The sequence below is a fragment of the Heptranchias perlo genome, chromosome 30 (genome assembly GCF_035084215.1).
Source record: "Heptranchias perlo isolate sHepPer1 chromosome 30, sHepPer1.hap1, whole genome shotgun sequence".
In the NCBI taxonomy this organism is placed as follows: Eukaryota; Metazoa; Chordata; class Chondrichthyes; order Hexanchiformes; family Hexanchidae; genus Heptranchias; species Heptranchias perlo.
This window is the reverse complement of record NC_090354.1, coordinates 8921056-8942678: the sequence shown is the minus strand read 5'-3', so window position 1 is coordinate 8942678 and position 21623 is coordinate 8921056. Positions and strand designations below refer to the sequence as shown.

Genomic DNA, 21623 nt, shown 5'->3' with positions numbered 1-21623 from the left:
ATATATGCAAATTAACAGGAACACAGATTTAAATTTTATATTTGGCCCTGAGTTCTATGGTGTATATCTATGCAGTCCACAAAGGCAAAATGTTTGAACACCCCTGCTCTAGGTGGCTGAGCTGATATGGGCCATATGTCTTTCCTCATCCGTATTTGTCTTGTGAAACCTGGGATGAGATTCAGTGAATGAATAGTTCAATTTTAAGTTTTCAAGAGCCAACACTAATCCCCGCTTGTGTATCCTCCTGATGCCGAGGAACGGTGACAGTTTCCGTTCTATTCTGATTACGGAGTCTCTACTTTGGAGCGGTTAAACCAGCCCATTTTCAAGTTTTAGGACACGGAACTGGATCACCCCATAAAGCACGTGCATTTGACCCACTGTGTTATTGTTGTACAGTTGTGAAGGCACACAGTCCAAAAACTGAACTGGCTTGCAGTTGGATCCATGTAACACCAGAACATTTGTTGGGAGATGGCGAGCCAGTGGAGATTTTCAAGGATGTAGATGATAGAAGGATGAGAACACAAGCCATGGTGTTCTGAATGAAATGTGAGGGTAGAGACTGGCAAAGAAGACATTTGTGAAGTTGAGCCACAAGCAGATAATGGTGTCGTTTATGATTTCAGCAGCAGTAGGGAGGGGAAGGGGCAAAAGTGGGTGATCATTCAGAGGATGAAAGAAAGAGACCCTGAGTATTGGATTAGATTGAGAAAGAATGGAATATTACATATACCTGATTGCTTTTGCGTTCCCTACCATATACACATATGCAAAGATTAAACAATAACCAACTTTTAAATAACAGAGTTTACTTGTTACACAAGGCAAGTAAGTACTTCATGCCAATCAGATAAAGCTTTTATCGCTGCAGTTTGTATCATGTTGTCATTGGAGTCCTTCAGTTTGAACCACTTGTACACGTGTGTTTCATTCATATGAAATAAGACATCTGAGAAGATACCCTGGCTATCTGTTATCCTGGCTATTTCTTACCCTGTATGTAATGTATTCCTAGCTTCCTGTTACCTTGTATGTGATTCCTGGCTGATTCCTAGAGTTAGCTACGATCTCTGTGTTTAACACATTGGGGTGAAATTGGTCTTGGGCGATATCCCAAAACATGCGATAGCGAACGGCAGCCCCTTTTACTCCCCGCACAATTTTCGTTTCCGAAGGAAAATCGGGCAGGATGTAAAACGAGATGCCGATTCACTAGCGCCTGTTTTGCACTACCTCCCAAGACCCTGTGTTTCATAGATGGTTTGCACTGAGCCAAAAAAAATAGATTTAGCTGGCAAGGGAATAAGTAACCTGTTCGTGGCTTTTACTATTTTAAAAGTCTTGTTTATTTTACAGCACAGATTTACTTGGTTTTGCTGTTGCCTTTCCTAGTTTGTTTTTCTCCAAACATTTTCCTTCCACGCACTGGGTTGTGGTTGGCAATTATGTGATACATCAGAAATTCTCTTGACATTTATGATTACAATAAATGAATGTGGTCACAAAACAAATACATTCAAGCCAGATATGAGCAATGAAACTTGTAAAAAGTATTTTATGAAAAACAAAAAGAATCACTGGGGAGTAAGTGGCAGAGGTTACGGCACTCCTCTCATTAACACTGCATACATTGTAAAAGCTGCCCTCCATTATGGGGAAATGCTTCCCCAGGCACAGTTTAAAAGAAAATATATAGCACATTAATATTTAATTCAAGTCGCCTGACCAATTTTCTTTCCCTACAACATAATGGGAAATTTTATTTTTAATGCCGGTACATTTTTATGCCATTTTTCTTGTCCTCCTCTCCTTTCCTGAAGCAATTGTTTCCTTGCTGGCGTAACTCCTTACTGGCACATGGTTCCACTGGTCCTGGGCGTGTTCTTTTACCTCACCCAAGTGACCATTATTCATGCGGTAGCCGAGCTAGTGAGTGTTGGCAGCCCATTCAGTCATTACAACTGAGTATTACAGTATTACTTCAGTATTACAACTGAGTCCAGTCCAGTCCTCACCTGACGTCACACGTGTGCACTTCCAGCAAGAGCCATTAGATATCAATCAGGAGTGGGAATCATGGCCAATGTTCCCCTCTTAGCCTGGAGAAGCTAAGGCCTATTGTACCCCCACCACCACGCTAACTGAATGAGATCCGCTAAGTTAGGACAGGCAAGGAATTGAATCTGGGACCGTCTTGGCCTCACCTGTATTCATTGATAAACTCAGCGAATCATCAGGGGAGCCAACTACGATACAGTCTTTAAAAAATTGAAACTACACCATAGTGCACTGTTCCGTTAGACAGAGTACTTCCTTTCTGCCTATTTTTAAATCCTTTTACTCTTAGCAATTTCAGGAATTTCTGTTGTTTTTAATGGTAATTGACCAGCCCATTTTAATCTTCATAGGAAAGCAAAAGGTTTAATAAAACTGCATATAATGTGATCCGTTCAATACCGCAGGGATCAGGAATCACTCAAGTTTGTCAGTGCTCATTGTTATTAAACTGATCCAGCATGGCGCCACATTGTTCACAACATTTATCCTGGATAGAGGCCCACAGGTATTGAGGGATCCGACCAGTGTACAGTATGTAGCAGAACTGGAATTAGAATGGAGCAGTTTTGTTTCACATACCTTGCGAGGAGCTATGACTTGAGATGCTTTACGTGCAGTTACAGCCTAACAAACAGGATTAAAATATAGATCAGGATTTCTATACCTTGGAGATGAATTGTTCTGGAACATTGAAATTTGATCAGTGCCAGGTGTAGCCCAGTACCCGCACTGCTCTCAGCAGGTGTACGGCAAGAAAATACAGCATGTGCGCCACTGAATTTTAACTCTTTGAGTATGAAAGAACGTTTAAGTTTGTAAAATACATTTTTTTCTTTCACGTGACTTTGGCATGTTGATGCATTGGAGCTTAATTGTGTTTACGTGGTAGAAGTAAGCTTGATGTCTGAAATTCCCCAAACATCAAACTCCCAAACTTAAGCCTTGACTCAGAAATAAACAACATTGCAGAACACAGGTGGGGGGAAGGGGGAGAATCAGGGGCTGAGTAACTCCAGACTGTTGGTTGCACCTCCTGGCTAGAGATTGGCAGAAAGATGCTTGCCAACCAGCTCATTGGACTGTTGTCTAGCACAAAGACCTAAACAGAGGAATAAAATGTAAGATATCTTACAAATTAGTGATTGTTTTACAAATTATTTCCTACTTGCCTCTCAAATGGTGGCGGTGTTGGATATAGCAAGGCGTAGCCAACGTATTTAATTTCATACAAATATAACTCAACATTGTGACAGCAGCAGCAGGAAAATCAATCAGGGGGAATCAGAGAATGACTTGTGCGTAGCTATTTTTGCTTTTTTTTTGCTCTAATGGAGAAAAATCAGCCCCAAGATTTTTAGTGATAGTTGAATCTCCCGTGGCATTGTACCCAAGGAGTCATAACCAAGTGTAGTCTTCTGGTGAAATGGGGTTAGAGGGCAGGGTAAATTGGATCAGGGCATGCAGACATAATTCAGTTCCCATTTTAAAGCCATACATTCTGTCTTCATTTTTACATAATACTTTAATCATAAATAATAATATAAAATCAAATAGCAAAACTTATGGCAATCTGGAAAGCAGAGAAGTGGAGTTGGTTGGAACATGTGAGTCTTCCTGCTATACATGGCACAGGCTGAGGAGCTGCAAGATGCAAAACTGAGGCAGTGCAGAGCCACCATTGGCAGGAGGATGTAATTACAGCTTAACAAGTCTACAGAGGCAGTTGCCATTATCAATGTGGACATAGGAATTTATAATGGTAAAAAGGTTACAGGAAATATGTGCAAATGTAAGAATTTTAGTGTATTAATAGATGTAGATGGACAAATAGATAGATAGGTGAGTGGACCTACCAAATAATACATGAAAAATGCAAGTGACTTAACAGAGCACTCTAAAAGACCCGTGTTCAAGGAAATCCAAACATTTTCCTGTTGGTTCTATGAGAAACATTAGCTGAAAATGTGATGTGTGATTGTTCAATTATACAAGTTCGGACTTACCAGGCAAAGTAATCCAGTTCCAGTGATGAGATCAGATGGTGGATGGAACTGACATGTCGCTGGTGCTGCCACTTGCAGAGGAAGGATCATTGAGGGGGGTCTGTACAGGGCGTAACAATTATTGGCCATGTGTTGCTATGGGAGCACTGAAAGGAAGTCTTCTGAGTGATATTCTGTGCTTTTGTATCTTGTTGGAACCATTAATGAACTCAAAAAATGGTTTATGTTCACGTTTGTCAACAGGAAGTTCTTGCCTGCGATAGACTCCTCACTATTGGAGTCTTTAACTGATAGTATTCTTTGGTTATATCTAATATAATGAATTTTGGTGGAAGTATGCTGCTGCAGTCCTCAAAGCGTTAAAGGTCAGTCAGGGGTCTGAAATTGTTGACGTTTCAGTGAAAATCCAGATTTTATTTTAGAAATTACAGTAAGGAGCTGAAGGACATGCCAATAGCTATTTAGTTTCAAAAGGTTTAAGAATTTTTCTTTTAATGAAAGGAGTCTGTAGTTAGCATTGTCTCTTGTCTAGTCAGTCTGTGCCATTCATCTTCTCCATTACTTTGCGCTGCTTGTCACATCTCATTCCCTTTGTTGTTGTAACAGATGGGTTTGATAAATCTCTTCCTCCACTCAAGAAGGTCACATTTGATTAAGGGTTCAGACTTAACCCCTTTAATCAACAGAAACATGAGGGTATTGATTTTTAAAAAAACAAAAAGATAATTCAGAAAATCTAATAGTTCTTCACCTCCCATTTGTTTTTATGTTTCTTTCCCTCGCTGGTTTTAATACAGTTTTGTTTTTCAGTAGAAACGCAAAGCATTTTGTAGTAGTTGAACTCCTTAGTACAGCTATAATGCATGCTGTATGTGTATGCATTATTAAAACACAATGATGGACATCTTAATATGTTCACTTAAAGTAAAAACACTCAGCAATACAGTTAGTTTGTAAGTTTTGTCTTTTCAAACTTGGTTTGTGTCTGGAGACACAAGCAGAAGCACTGGTGGCTACAGATCTGTTGCTGATGGTAGTTGTGCTGGGAGCAATTTGAGTTGATGAATTAAGACCATCACACAAGAACCATATTGGCACAACATTAAGGGATTTTGGCTTAAGTGTATTTTTTTTTCTATACAGCAGTGACAACCACTGATCTATGTTTTTTTTTAAATAGTATATTTAACCCAAATTCAACACCCAACAAGGAGGGATTTTTTTTCCATGGCTGGAGACACAGGCGAGGGAAAGCTTGTGTTAGATTGAAAACATGTACACTGGAGGTGGAGGGTTCATAGATCCCTTTCAAATCAGACTGTACAATTCTTCAATCTATGATGTAAAATCCATGAGGACTGATGCAGTGTTACTGCATTGTTCCCTGTAGCTATCCCTTGGTGTCCATACATCCTGGTAATGGATGTAATTAGGAACTCCTGCCTCAGTCAGTTTAGCAGCAATATTTATTTCAAAATGAGCCCTTATCATCTCCTGTGCGCTGTGGGACATTTCTGGCTTATTGCTTTGAAATACACCAGTGCTTGTTGCGACAGGTAGTAGCTGAGCCACACTTGCCTGGTTGTGAGATTTACCTATTCAATGTCAAAAGGCATTTATTTTTTAAAAAAATTTGAGAACTCCCCCATTCTGCAGGGCTCCACACATAAGGTTACACAAGGCACGCTTTCCGACAGCCTGTCTAAATAAGAAATGACTGATGGTTGTACGTTCTTATAAGTAGTAGTCTTCATCCCTGAACTCCTTCTGTCATGATGGTGCACACTAATCAGATTTGAAATATTTTCTCAGCTGAAGCAAATGAAAGTTTTGGATTCTTCTCTCATTGCAGTAAGCCAATACCCTAAACTGTTAAAAGATAATTCCTGAGCTGTTTGGACAGGTCTGTTCCAGGCAGGGATGACGTTATCAGGAGTAACAGAGTAATATGCTGCATACTTTAATGAAAAGCTCCTTGAAATTTGCATGCGGAGCATTGTGTAAACATCATATTTCAGAGTAAAGCTTTGTATGGAACTGGATTACTGGCAGTATCACTAGGAAATGTTCTTTGTGGCAATTCAGTGTAATGACATCTTATCCTGGTCTTGGGTGAAGTACTGGAGGCACCCTGTGCCTGTGGAAATGTACCTGAGTGGGAATTAACTGATCTTGGCCATGTTGGCAATAGGTATACCGTAATTGACTCTTTGGCCAGGAAGAACAAGAATCAGCCAAGCTTCCTGCTCCTGCTTGCTATCCAGTGACCCCTGCTGGAAAGTATACTTGTAGGGATGTTGGAGTAGAACGTTTGCTGTCTAGGTTCACACATGAAGAATGGATAAATGGATGAAGTACAAAAGGCACCCACCCAATCGCATGGCAATGGACCCCAGCTACAGCCAGCATCCCAAGGAGAGGAGGAGAAAAGATATCTTTAAATAATATGCAAGCGACATGATATCTCTGTGCTAGTGTCTCCAGGCTCATTACAGTATAGGAGTAAAGTGTAACAGTTTTTGTAAAAATGGTACCTTCTGTGACTAAAATCCTTGATCTTTTGTGGAGTGCAATCCACAAATATCTGTAGAAATACTCATCCTGTCACAAAAATGATCCACAGTATTATCTGCAAACATTTCCACAGGGATTGCTGGTGGTAATGGTTATGGTGTGTGGAATATCTCGACTGGCTGGTTAGTGTCTATATCCCTGTATAATCTTCTTGAACTTCTGTTTGGCAGCATTCCTGTTTATTTTCTCCTCCTTTCCTCAAGGCATTGGCTTGTACTCAGCTATGGTAAAATGGTGCTGGACACTCTCAGTAACTCACCCAAGGGGCATCAAAGCCTAGACCAATCCTGTCTTCATTTGATATCTATACACATGCACTTTACAGTGGGAACCACTGGATGGCAATCAAGAGTGGAAACCTTGGATGGGGCTCCAATGGGTGTGCCCCATTCCTGCTGCCGTGTAAACCCCAGGATGAGTGCCTTTTGCATAAGCATCCATAGCTTCCTGGTGACCAATGTGTCCTTCAAGGCAACCGTACTGTACTTATTCTCCAATTTGCCCCAGTTCTGCTTGCAGTCTGATTTAGTGGCTTTTCTGACCCCACGCTCAGCTGTGGACCTTCTGGGATTTGTCCTTCTCAAGTCTCTTAAATGGCTCTGGTTTTGTCTCAAATCCTACTTTTCTACCTCTTTTGCCCTTGCTGCTGTGGGATGAAGGTAACAAAGGCATGGAAGACAAGGAGTGTGAGGGCAGCAGCTTGTTGCTTGGGAGGTAAGATCCATTACAAGATGAATGTGTACATGATGCTTACAGGCAAGGGAGCACTGAAGGTAGGGCGGGGTCCTACTCTAATCAGTATTGATACAGTGAAGGAAAACTGATGAATGAATGATGAGAAATAGTGCAGGATTTTGAACACCTTCATTGGTATCGCATTACATATCTCCAACCAGGTTTAGGAAATTGTTAACCAAGGAATGCATAGTTTGAACTCGAAGTCCTAACTTTCTATTATGCAATGTGTCAGCGTGGTAACCTGCCAAGCTACAAAGCTGTTTAATGTGATTATCATATAAAGAAAATGCACATGCCAAAATTCTCCGAGTCTGTCGCCAGCGAGGTACCTCGCCCACCCACCGCATATATTGGAAAATCATGGGCGTACTGCCCATGATTTCCATCCATTAAAGTCAATGGACATAAATATCGTGGGCAATGGGCCTGTGTTTTTCCAGTAAGTGCTGGCAGTGTACCTAACTAGTGGTCCAGACTCAGAGAATTTACCCCACAGTACTCTTACTGAAATTTACGCGTGTGCATTTTTGGCATGGGCAGGATCAGGCTTTGGCTGTGTTGCCTTCCACAGTTGAACAGCCTGCCGATGCTCACGGCCTGGGCTCATGCAGTCATGGTCAAGAATTGGTGCCTTCACGAGAGAAGGAAAGAAAATTGGATTAAAAAATACACACAGTGCACTAACCGGAGTTTTTAAATTTTAATAGTACATGTTTGTGTGTCACTGGAGATGGTTATTAATGTGGACATTTTTGTAGCATATTTGAATCCTCTTAACAATTGAACACTCCCACACTAAAGACATTCTGGAGCATGTGACTTTGAAAGGATTTACTTTGCTGTAATTCTTGTGACGGTTCAGATTAAAAATACATCCTGTGAGAGCAAGAGAAGTAAGGGAACAGAGCAAAAGGTAAGAAGACGGAGAAGAGACAGAAACACAGAAACAGGATAGAGAGCAAAAGGGGGAAAAGAAAGAAAATGGAAAAGCTAAATAGGGAAAGTAACAGAATATGTCGAGAAATCCTACAGTGTGTGTGGTCTTTCTGCGAAAATGTGAGTGTGCTTCCTGATTTGTAGGCATGCAGAAGAATTGCAGGGTTGGTATGATCTAAGGAATATCGCATCTGTGTGTATGCGTTGAGGGGGCTGTTTGGAATCTGATGAACAAAAAGAACAACTGTTTTTATTTTAGGCTTGCTGTCTGGAGCCTAGCTCTCAAGCCGCCCGTCATCAAGTACTGCATTTTTAGATGGGGATTTCCTGAACCCTGGACTTGGTGCTGCTTTTCTGGATTATTTTACTTAATTAATAACCATGTTTCATTCTGTCACCCGCCTAGTTCGTGTTTTCCAACAGGAAATGATAGAGACCCAGGCCAGTCAGCAGTGTACAGTATCAAGCTTTCCCTGCCTGTGTGCAGCAGTGCTCTCCTTGTTTTCTAGAGCAGTGAGGTAACAGTCTTATATGTTTAACCATATTATTATTAATCTGTGGGGCCTAAATGTTGATCTGACCTCAGCAATGTCCAACTGTTCCAAGGCCAGTAATTTAACCAGCAACAATCAGATGGCTGCACAACATCAGGTCATTTTTCTACTGAGGAAACTTTGCAACCATTTGCCCACAAGTTCTGCTGAACTGTTAAATAAAATCACGGGAAGCATTACAAAGAGTGCTTGATCAGTGTTGATCAGATCAGTGATGATAACAAAGAAAAAACCGAGGGAACTTAGATCTCGTTATGAGAGAGCATGGAACTTGTGAAGAAAGGCCACATATATTAATAATAGTGTTAAATCAGTTTGTTTGAGCATAAGGTTGTTACCACTGTCATTGTGGCTTGGGGCGGACTATTGCCATGCCAGCAAGGACTGTAATACTCTCTCAATTGATGTCATTGCAGTATAGCTGATATGGGGGGGAGACCTAATATAACATTCGGAAATAATGTAGCAGTACATCTGTAGGTCTCTTGACAGCATTTTTTTTTTCTGCTTGCTAATTCTACCAATTTTCTCCCCACCCCTTCTCCTTTCCTGAAGACAATGAATTTTTTCGGGGGTACAATTCCATGGGCAACATTTGCTTTCCAGCACCTCGCTCAAAGTGGATCAACATTCATCATATGTAAGCTTAAATAGTGAGCAAAATTTTTGACCATAGGAGACACCACAGTTGAACCCAACCGTGTCCTCATTCAATGTCACTACATAGTCACTGGAGAGCAATGAGGAATGGGGGACCTTGGTTGATTTCCTCTCCCTAGCCGAGCAACAGTGAAGGTAATTGCAGCGTCCTAGCTGCTATTCCAGTTGAGATTGTTTTTATTTCAAAAATATACTTTGTAAAGGTACATACAGTACAATCCAAATGTCACATTTCAGACAATACAACGACAGATCATACATGATGAATACAGTTCATGATACTCTAGGGTGCCTCATTGCAGTTGCAATCAGTACAGATTAACAACTCTCGATGGCATTAATAGTAACATAATTTTAAAATACCCTACATATTTTCTGATGCATTCTGTACAATACAAGGTGGGGTGGCTTTACGCGGTGGCCTTTCCCCATAGGGCCTTTGCGTAGGTCGCACCTCGCTTCGGTGTGTCCCACAGCACGTACTCCTGGAACTTGGAGTGTACCAGTCGGCAACACTCGGTCGTGGACAGCTCCTTCAGCTGGAAGACCAGCAAGTTTCGGGCGGACCAAAGGGCCTGCTTCACCGAGTTGATGGTCTTCCAGCCGCAGATGATGTCTGTCTCGGTGTGCGTCCCGTGGAACAGCCTGTGTTACCGAACTATTAGGTAGGGATGTCCCGGGACAGATACCAATGCACCTCTCTCCACACCCACTGTGCGAAGGAGGTGGACAACGGTCTCCTCCCCTCCGCAGCCTCGAGGGCAGCTCACGGTGGCACTGAGATTCCGTGCACGTTGGAAGGACCGCACTGGGAGGGCTTTTCTCGCCACCATCCAGGCTACATCCTGGTACCTGTTTGTCAGTTCTGGGGACAAGACGTTCTGCCAAATGGCATTGATCGTCTGGTCGGGGAAAACTGAGAGTGGGAACTGAATCCGGAGTCAGTCTGGTTTAGTAATACACTAGGTGGTGCGTTTACCTACTAGGCTATTAGGCGAGTGTGAGTGTTTTAACTGTACTGTCAGACCTAACATAAGCTCAAAAATAATGGGAGATCAAGAAAATATTTTCATTAAAACACCTCTGATGGAAAGTTCAGTTGAATGCATAAATGTTAAAGATCAACTTTGTTCTACTTAAAAACAAAAATTACTACAATTCAATGGTGATCCATGGAGTAGGATGTCAATGTACTGGGGCAAACATTCCTATTATTGCATATATTATTGTGTATTGAATTGCCTGGGCACATTGCATGGAGGAAAATTGGGTGGGGAGGATTGCACAGTGGTAATGGAGCCAGCCATAATGCAATCCTCCCCCCTCAGTTTCCTCCATGCACTGCGTCCGGGTGATTCAGTACGACAAGCACAACGGGAAATTTGCCCCACTGCATTTGGGATTGAAGTATTAGGCATACCTGCCAACCTTCAATGTGTTAAAAGGGTGGAATTTGGTTTGATGCTTTAAGTGTCAGTTCCAGAGTGTATTACTGCTGTTATCAGCAGTGCTGTCTAATATTTGGATGGCAGTATTAAACTGGGGTGGATGAAAGATACAACATCATTGTCCTTTCAACATTAATGGTGGCTGTTATAAGCAGCCAGTTGGGTTGATAGTCAGTGCTCATCGGGACATGTTCCTATCAGCTACCGTGTGCATTCTACGTCCCCATAATGGAGTGTGAAAGAACTACAGCAACAGTTGAAAATGATGATACAGCACATCACCACTGCAAATGATGGAATGGCAAAAAAGATTCTCAGTGAGAACCTTTGCCGCCCGTGTTGGAGCTGTGCAACGAGAGAAGTTTGTATTCAAATAAAGCAGTTTTAAGAATAACTATTTGGTGATTTGCCAAAAGAAAAGACATTTTCAGGACAGAAAGATAAAGACCTTAGTATACATTGTGAATATGTTTACACCTTGGTAAAATGGTTTGAAAATGAACCATTGACAAGTTTTATATTCCAAATTTGAAACTTACAAATGCTGCCAATTTTAATTACAGAGTACAGAGCGATTATGTTGAAAACAGTAACATGTCATTTAACAGCCTGGCTATTATTTTGTGTACACAGTATAATGTCAGAAATCCCAATGCTAAGAAAGGCCAAATTTTCTGAGAGTCTTGCATGTTTGTGACTGAAGTGTTCACATAAAGGAGTGTGCGCCTTATTTAAAATAAATGAATAGCCTCCATCCCTTCTGGCAGTACTAACTGATTTGCATTTCACTTTTTTGTTTACCCTCAGGGTGAAACAAGCCGTTAAAAAAAAATTATATATTGCTGTCATTCTCTTTCTTGTTTCTCTGACACACCTTGTGCATCGATGGCTAGACAGGCAAGTTGTTTTCATGCCTCCACCAGTGCCATTCGGAAGCTAGCCCCAAGTAATTGCTCAGGAGCAGCCTCGGGTAAACCTCCCTTTGATTTTTTTCCTGCCCTCCCACATTTTGGGGTGGTGATTGATCTCTGATTGATGCTTTTCCATTGCAGCACACAAAAACAGCTTGCATTTATGTAGGCTCTTTAATGAGGAAAAATGTTCCAAGGTGCTTCACAGAAGCATGAGAAAAAAATAGACACTGAGTCAAAGAAGGAGAGATTAGGAGGGGGTGACCAAAGGCTTGGTCAAAGAGATATATTTTAAGGAGAGTCTTAAAGGAGGAGGAGAAGGTGGAGACGTGGAGGGGTTTAGGAAGGGATTTCCAAACAGTGGAACCTAGGAAGAATTGTGAGCCCAAAACTTGTTCCACCTTTCTGATCCAATGCATTGGGGCCCAAGGGAGATGCACCATCCCCTATTTGTTTTAGTTTTGGAACTAGAGAATTACTGTTGCAGCCCAGCGCCTCGTGCACCCTGTCCCTCGATCAACTGGAATAAAAGATGGAAGAATGAATCCACTGCGGGTAATTTAAACTTTTGGGCAATAGTGTAAAACAGGTGATATCCGATCAACCACCCATCATGCACCTCCCAATTTTCCTTTGCATTGACTTCAATAGAAAAGAAAATCGGGAGAGATGTATAACAGGCGGCCGATCCAATATTGCCCATTTTACACACTCGCCAAAAGTCAAACTCACCCACTTTGAGTCTGTGACTATATCACATGTTTCCTGGGAAGCAACGTCAGGCTGCAAATAGGTGAGAACATGCAGCTGACGTTTGCTCAGTCTCCCCATGTTCAAAATGACAGGCAAGGGGCTGGGGAGTATTTTTAAGATTTCCATCACACTCCACTTTCTTCCATCCCCATCTGCTGGTGCCAACTCATGCTGAGATACTGTTTTACTGGCACTAGCTACAAATAGCACTTTGCTCAAGTAATCAATGTTTATCTGTGAGCCTAGGCAGAATGGTGGCCAGCTATTCGTCCTCAGGGTGCATTGCAGTTGAGCTGATCCTCTCCCATTCTTCATACATGCCCTTTCCATAATTAGCCACTGAATAGCAATCAAAAGTGAAAATACCTGGCTTTTTTCCCCCCCACTTCCTAGTCAAGTGTACTGAGGCCCATTTTGGCTGCACAATATGGAGAATCATTGAAGACCCAAGGAAAAGGGGTACAGCAACTTCAGCAAAGCTTGTTAACAAGTAGCAATTTCCAATTGTTCGTTGCATCGTACCATGATTAACTAAACCAAGTGTTTGCAGTAATGAAACCCAAAGGAGCTAGCACATTGGAAGTTTGGAGGTAGAATGGCATTTATGCAAATAAGCACCATAATTCCATCCCAAAGAATTGAGTTAACTCCCAAGGCATTGGGTTTTACAATGCCCATGTTCATCTTATGAGGCCTATTCTGGAGTGAACCTGCTATGGGTTAAGTTTGAAAATGAATTTGCTTTATAAATTCTCCTGGAGTATGAGCCCTTGATACGTTCCAGAATATAAATTCCCACTTCCAGGTATGGGATATATCCCAGATTGACTCTGAAATTAGTGATCAGGTGTAAAGTGTTTCTGGATTTAGGATTTTGTATTTGTTACAATTTAGCAGAACAGTTGCAGAAACCTTTTCAAGGTAAACAGTTAGAAAAGTTTTGCTTTCAAAGCTCCCCCACCTCCCTCTTGCCCTTCTTCCCCCTTGGTTTCCATTGGGCTGTGGAGTGGGGATTTGCATCAGGCTACTAGAAATGGTTGATATAAATCTGTAGATTGATACTGAAGTGCAACAGCGCACAGGTCTGGCAGGTAATGTAGCTCCTCCTGGCATGTAAACTGACTGAAGACTGCCTTCACCGTACACCCTAGGGAAGTACCTTCAGAATGGGGCTGCTTGACCCAAACTGAACGTGACAATGCATGTTGCACAGGAACCTGTCTGTGGTCGAACTGCATGGGGTTCTGTCATGAATTCCTAACCCATTTTAAACATGGTCTCGCATTCAGACTTCAAATCCACTTGTTAAAGCATTCGCAATGATTAGGTTTACTTGTGGAGAGATGGATTTAACTACATGGACTTAGAAGCAACAAAAAGGTGAATAGATTCACAAGGAAAGGGTTAAACTGAGGAATCCAGACAAACCTGAAAGCCAAGGCTAAACATCATTGAAGTGTCTGACTGCTCAAAGTCTCCTCACTTTGTTTTTATCAGAAGATTGTCATATCCTTCTGATCCATACATGCAAAGACGCTTGTAGAAATGTGCTTTTGGTGACAAAATGCTGTTCAACATAAAAACTTATTCCAAAATGTTCTGTATTATCTTTTTTCCTTTGAACTGAATAGTTGCATATACCTTTCTCGTGATTGTATTTGCAGACAATGAAGTAACATCTTTGAAAAGTCCAAATTCTAAGTATCCCAACCGGACATAGACAGCATTGTTGGATTTGAGGAGTTTGATGCTTTTTATTTCAAAACTTCAGCTTGCTGTTGGTGATTGTAATAAACTAACAGAAATTCCAAAGGCTTATTTGCCAGCATGCCCCTCATCACCATGAAACTAACAGTGTTGGAATGGCATTGAGGCTGTCCATAAGGTAGTGGTCAAATTCCTTAATTCACATGCCCATGATTGTAAGTTGTGTGTCAGGAACAGAATGCCTCATGTTTATTTTGAATCCTGGATCTCTCAGCTGTTAACCTGAATGAAAAAAAATCTGAGACAGCCCAAACGCTTGTGTGAAATTTATTGTTATATATCATGTATATATTTCCAACATTCTCTCCTTTAACTGGAAGAGAAGGAAGGACAGCCTGTAGGAAAGGGCAGATTTTTCTACACACTGATAGAGTAAATAAGGAGAAACTGTTTCCACTGGCAGGAGGGTCTGTAACCAGAGGACATAGATTTAAGGTAATTGGCAAACGATATGAGGAGAATTTTTTTTATGCAGCGAGTTATTATAATCTAGAATGCACTGCCTGAAAGGGTGCTGGAAGCAGATTCAGTGGTAACTTTCAAAAGGAAATTGGGTAAATACTTGAAGGAGAGAAAATTGCAGGGCTATGGGGGAAGAGCAGGGGAGTGGGACTAATTGGATAGCTCTTTCAAAGACCTGGCATAAGCACGATGGACCAAACGGCCTCCTTCTGTGTTGAACGATTCTATGTTTTCTCAGTATTGCTGTTTGACGGCCCGGCAAGGAGAGGTAGTCTTGGGTAGACTTCACCTCAGATTCTGTCAATGCTGCTCTAATGCAGACTCAGAGATTAGGGCAGCCTTGGCTAGACTTCCCTTCAGGTTCTGTCAATGCTGGTCTGCGTCAGCATTGCAAACTTCTCTGAGGGTCCCATCAAATGGGGTTTGTGAGCAGCTAACGGAAGATGGACTTCTGTTGCATGGAAATGCCAGTTTACTCTGCTGCTGGCACCGCGGTAGGCAACTAGCTCAATGGTGGCAGCCAGTTTCGTGCAACCAGCAACACTGAGGTTTAAGCTCACACCTTCATCACTCGACTTATGAGGTTGCACTAAGCGGGTAGTTTGGTAATCTATTTATCTTTTAAAAATACTTTTTTAAGCAAGGGGAAGTACAACGTTTTCTGTGAACACTGTCATGCAATCAAAAAATCTTAAATTTGACTAAATTGTATAATTTGTTTTCCATCATCAGACACTGTATTGCTTCTGGCAGCAAATGTGGCCATGTGTTCCATATGCCTAGAAATGCTGATACCAATGCTTTGGGTTCTTCCCAGCAATATGTGAAGGAGGCAGGATGGGGGGGAGTTGGTAGAAATTCATATCAAACTCTATTATTTTTAAGCAGTCCCTTTCAATTTTTTGTCAAGCAGTACATATTGCACATTTTTAATTTGCACATCCCAGGTCTGGTGTGTTTTTAAATCGAATGTTTCAGGACAAGAGGAGCAATTATTTTAAACACTGTAATAAAGCTCTACAACCCCCCCCCCCCCCCCCACACACACATTCATACAAGAGCTGACTCTTATCCTCCTCCCCGCCCCTCCACCATTCCTTTTTTTTTTAACTGGGGCGGGCCCAGATGATTCTGCCTGCCTTTTCTTCTGTAAAATTCAATTTTAAAGCTGTGGTTATTTACTGTTTCTCAACAAGTTTTCCTCTGCTCTTACAATTATGTTCTTTTCCAGTGTAAGCACACCCAGTCTGGCCCAGATTTAGAGGAGAAGAACGCCTACTCAAGGAGTTTCTGAGGACGTGAAGAGCATTTTTTTCTCCCAAGAGTTCAGCTGCAATGTGCATTAGGATAATACTTGGATAGATTCATACGGAGCCAATGGTTGACTGTCAGGCTTGCCATCCATAAGGAATACAGACTGCCTTTTTCATTTTTCTATTGGGAGATCTGGTTTTATATCTTTTTTTTTATATAAACCCTGCTTTTTTCCGGAATCAAATCTGCACGCAAGGCTGTCATTACCTTGGGTTTCATTTGACGTTTCTCCTGTTTGATATGCACTGATCAGCTTCGTGGTGCACATGTGAAGACCATCCTGTACACGTCTTGCTTCACCATGTCAAGCAACAGCAGTTCGTGCACACCGCCTGGTAATGGACATGTAAATGGTTACCCAGTGCCCCATTACCCATTCTTCTTCCCACCAGTCCTCGGCGGCCTTTCACCACCATCCATAAACGGATTGCAACATCAGCTTCCAGTCAGTGGCTACAGTACCCCTTCACCTGCCAGTAAGTAACACGCCATCATTCATGTTTCAGATCTGTGTGTTAACGCTAAATAGTTTGCGTGTGTTTAAAAAGTACACTGAGGTTTTTATGCTGAGGTTTTCATTGTCTGGAATACAACTGCGGAGGTTTTGACATCACATAATGCCTCTGCTGCAACACACATGGCTGTACTTCCTGTCCTTAGTGTATCACCAATTTGTTAGCTTTCAATTTGTTTTATATTTGAAAAATTTGAACAATGTATTTGCTTTGGAGATGCAAAAATTGGAGACAGTAGGTGCGAGTAACGAGGACAGTGCAGGCTTCTGAAACTCTCAGGCAAGTTGGTCGACTAATTCCAAATGAAGTCATTGAAACTGCGACTACGTTGATCTAATGCCATGTTAGTGCCGCTAGCTACCAACACGTGGGTCTCATGCAGCCAGCGGCAACTTGCTGAATATGCTAAAGGTGGCTGACAGGGAAAGCTAGTTAAAAAACTCCTGGCAGCTGGCCTTAATAAATCCATTAACTTTGTTTTTGGATTTTCGCTGGCTGTGAGACCCGCACATTGGGAACCATTCACATTAACACAGTACAGTACAAAACCAATGTGAAAGCGACTTTTTATATTATCCAGTGTCTGTGTGGGTTTACCTTTTAACATTCAGCAATCAGGACACTCAACTTTGCTTACCCTCATACCTAAACACAGACTAGCACATTTCAGTATTTTAACCAGATTTAACACAGATACAACCTCTGGTCACAACTTCAAAGGAAATGAAAGCTTCAATGGAGGAAGGGAGGACTTGTCTAAATAATAATGAAGTTCTACAGTTCTGCTGCTGCAGGTGTTTGACCTGAGTAGTTTGGGGGTTAAAGCCTGTAGCTAGGATCCACTAACAGACAAGAATTGTTTCTAATGAGCTCTGTTTGGTATTCATTTCAATGGGAAGTGGAGTGTGCTCTGTTTGTTTGTTGATCTTAAGATATTTCATCAGCCCTGTAGGTAGCACAGTGAGACTGCACATCTCGTTTGCATTGGGGCCCTGGGAGAAGCAGAGAAGCAAGAGGGCTTCCTTAAGTTGCATTTATATTACAGAATCACTTAAAGAAGAAGCTGTTCTGCAAAATAACCTAGACTGGCTGTGTTGTTGAATCTGCTCTCTGATCACAAGGTAAAACTGTACTGGTGACTGATGTGGATGGGCTTCATGCTCAGCCTATACAGGCCCAGAAAGCTCCCGAAAGGCAGCGATAACACTGCTGCCACAGACGCAACAGGGAAAACCTTCCCCTCCATGTGGGTCTTAGCAGCTCTGAAAGCAATAATGCCATCTTGTTTACCTTTCAGTGCTGCTGTCAAAGTCAAGACTGCCAACACTGGCAGCACTGAGTGTAATTATTAGAGGAATATTGGACAGGACAAGGGAATTACCCCCCTCTGTTTGAAATTAATGCCATGGGATCACTATTGTCAACCAGGACAAAGAGGCAGAACACCTATTTAATCCATATTCTGCAGATACTATTAAATTAGTACTAATTTTGAATTTTGTGACGCTTTTTCAGAATGCTCCTTCTATTTGTTAGTTACTGATATTTTTCATCTGGATTAAAAGTTTTATTGAAGTGCAACTACCTCATTCGTTTAAACTAAAAAAAAGATTTTGAAACAAGTATAAACGTAAATAACATTGGTGTGCAATTTTTTTCAAACTGTAAATTTATACTGGTGAAAGGGTTATCTTCTTATTGAAGCACTTAACACTGAACTGTGCTGCCTGTAAGGGGAGTGGAAATCTGGAACTCTCCCCCTAGGTTAGGTGAAATGAAAATTTCAAAACTGAGATTGATAGATTTTTGTTAGGCAAGGGTATTAATGGATATGGAACTAAGGTAGGTAAATGGAGTTAAAATACAGATCAGCCATGATCTAATTGAATGGCGGAACAGGCTCGAGGAGCTGAATGGCCTACTCCTGTTCCTGTGTATTAAATGTTTTGAAGTTCCCAAGGAGGGCAATGAATGCAGAGGCGCAGTGCTGTGGGTATGATGATACTGGACAACATGCTGAAGGTGTATTGGGAAGGGGAGGCCACATTGTCCTGTTTTATATTAGATCTCTATCCATGAGCATAAATCCATACATCAATAAACACCTCAGCCTTCATAATTAATTCAGTATGGTTTACAATATGCGAGGATAGAAATGTACTTTTTCATTGTCAGCAGCTCAGATATCCTCCTAGCTCATACCCCTAGCTGTCTCCTATTATTTTTAAAATTTCATATTGTAGTAATTTAAAGGGCTTGTCCAGTGCTTCCTATGTTCACCTTTGCAGTTGAGCAAGCAGTACTGAGGTAACATCCTTATGAGCGGTCCTTTGGATCACCTCTTCATCCTGGCATTGGTGTCAAATAGATTGCTTTATTTGCAGATCTTCACAGCAGACACTGAGAAGTAAAAAAAAAAGTCCAATGATCAATCCAAGCTCACTGGCACCAGCATTGGGACTCAAGGGGACCTGTTGACCAAATGTGCTATCTCCCCAACACAGCATTGCCACTGAAATGGAATTAACACAGCATTCCATGAAAAGTCCTAGTAAATGCGATCATTAAAGTTATCTGGGACACACCATCCATGGAAGACCCTGATTTTTCTCTCCTTCACCCTCCCCTTTACTGATTGTGGCAACTCATATTAGGGTACAGTTCCATGAGTACGTAAATCTCTTCCCAACTCCCCCTCATCCACATATTCTCAGTGTGAACCTTAAAAATGAGCAACAGATGGATATTTGATTATGGGGAGCATCACAGCCAAACTTGATCCTGTTCCTACTTGATGTGCACCATCACTTTTGAGCAGAGATCACTAGATAGTGATCAGAAGAGAAAACCCGGTTAATTGTTTCCCACTCTTCAATAATCCACAGATACTGAACCCAACTGTACTGCTTCCACTGCCACAAGTTAACTAAGCCCAGGTCAGGGATCAAGCCTGGACCCTCCAGGTCTGCGTGGCTCAGTATTAAACCTCACAGTGTGTTTATCCACTGAGACATCAGTCGATTGCAAACTTCTACTAAAATGTTGGCCACCTACTGGTGCTGCATGTTTTGCCCCCTGTGTTCAGTGAATGAAGAACATGTGCAACAGCGACAGTTCAATAAAGCATTCAAAAAATGTTCTTTGATTAAAGGATTAAAAACAATCTGGGCATAATTTCACAGTGAGCCAGAACCTTGTACCACAGTGAGAGAGGCGGAGCATATTTTTCAACATGGAAATCTAGTGCAAGGGCCTTATCTAATCTAATATAAAAGCAACTTGTTGATCTGAACAATTTGAAGGAGTTCATTCTGAATCCAATTTTTTTTTAAAACATGTAAACTTCGTGCTTTTTTCCTGCTTTTCCTCTAGATATAAAGCATCACGTATTAAATAGAAGTCAAAGAAAACAAGTTGTCTCCCAGAACTTTAATGTTCAGTTTGCTGTTGTGCTGCGTTGTAATATGGCAAGCAGCTCATTGTAAAATGAGACACCTCCAGAGTCCCACTTGTCCTCCTCAATGCTGATGTAAATTAAAGGTACCATTAAGAGCCACAGAATGCCTGTCAGCTCAGGTTGCAGTGCTAACACAATTACATTAATGTCTCTCCCAGTGCTACAGTGATTCCTTAAAGGTCAAGGGACAAGGTTTCCCTCTTTTCCTGGTGACGCGTCCTTCATAGTTCCCTGTAGACTGTATTTGAGAGCTCTTTTGTTTTGCCATCTTGGAATGTGCACTGATGATTATTTTTAGTGCTGCTACTTTTAGATTTCTGTCAAGTCTTTACGGTGGTAGATTTATTTTTTTTAAATAATTAAGTCAGCAGTTTTGACACCAATAATCTTTCAGTCATCTCATGCCTGTCACTGGTGTAGATTTTACAAATTTGCACTCTATCCAATCAATTCATGGACAGAAAATGCTGCAGGACCGCTGACCTCTGTGTCAGGAGGGCAGCTTCGTAAAACTTACCTTTGTGTGTCTGTCTGTTTAAAGATTCATCTTGCTGTGTCTCTTGTGCTGTTTCTCCCCACAATTTCTTTCCCAATTTCTCGCTTCTTCTCCTGGAGATTCTGACTCGTGCTGAAGTACGACTCCGTGGGTGCTGGCAGCTTTGCAGCACCTTGGCCATTCTTTACGTGCGTGCCTGCACAGTTGTGTGTCGGAGGGGACCACAGCAGAGCCTGGGCCTGTTCTCACCCGATAACCACACGTGCCTTTCTAGCAGGGGCCACTGCCTAGTGATTAGGAACAGGAAATCTGCCTGTCATTACGCGACTAACAGTACCGCAGCACGCACTTCAGTCTCCCTCGTGTTGTTATTTTGTGGATGTCTTCCACGTAAAATAAAAGGAAAACATTGCTGGAAGATACTGCTGAATAAGCAGCAGTATATATGAGGCTACTAAATTCCTCCATTTTCTTTCTTGGTTCCTCTGATCTCTCTGGGGCCAAGCACAGCCCCTGTAGGCAGCTTACTCCCATTGCTCCAAGCTGACTGCTAGGAGACACAGGACAGTGCTCCAGCGACATGATCCCCTCGATTTTTCCCTCCCTGTTATGGGGAGCACCTGAATTTCATAGTCAAACAAACATACAAACAATGGTGGACAGAAATAGACCCTCTGGTCCATCCAGCCTGTCTCACAATATATATATTCTCCCCACCCCACCTACAAGCTATGTAATCTCCTGGAAGCGGCGAAAAACCAAATAAAAACCCATGAGGGAACTCAGCAATATGGGAGATTGAACCTGCCTCACACCACTGCTGGTGACACAGCTCTAATGCATGGCATCATTACATGCCCTGCTGTTAAAATTTTATAATTATAACAGTATGAGAGATGATTATACAGCTTTGCATTACAAACATCTGAACCAAAAAAAGAAACTCCTCCTAAAAGCTAGTGAGTAAAAAT

At 41.7% G+C, this 21623-nt stretch overlaps 1 protein-coding gene across 8 annotated transcripts in view; it reads left to right on the top strand.

The window, feature by feature from the left end:
• Positions 1-21623, top strand: part of raraa (retinoic acid receptor, alpha a) — a 484346-nt gene that overhangs the window by 276150 nt on the left and 186573 nt on the right. For all 8 annotated transcript variants that reach the window (XM_067968843.1, XM_067968840.1, XM_067968839.1 and 5 more), the window contains one exon: positions 16102-16660. In XM_067968843.1, coding sequence (XP_067824944.1) covers positions 16486-16660 — 175 coding nt within the window. In that variant the 5' untranslated portion in view covers positions 16102-16485. The remainder of the gene's footprint in view (positions 1-16101; positions 16661-21623) is intronic.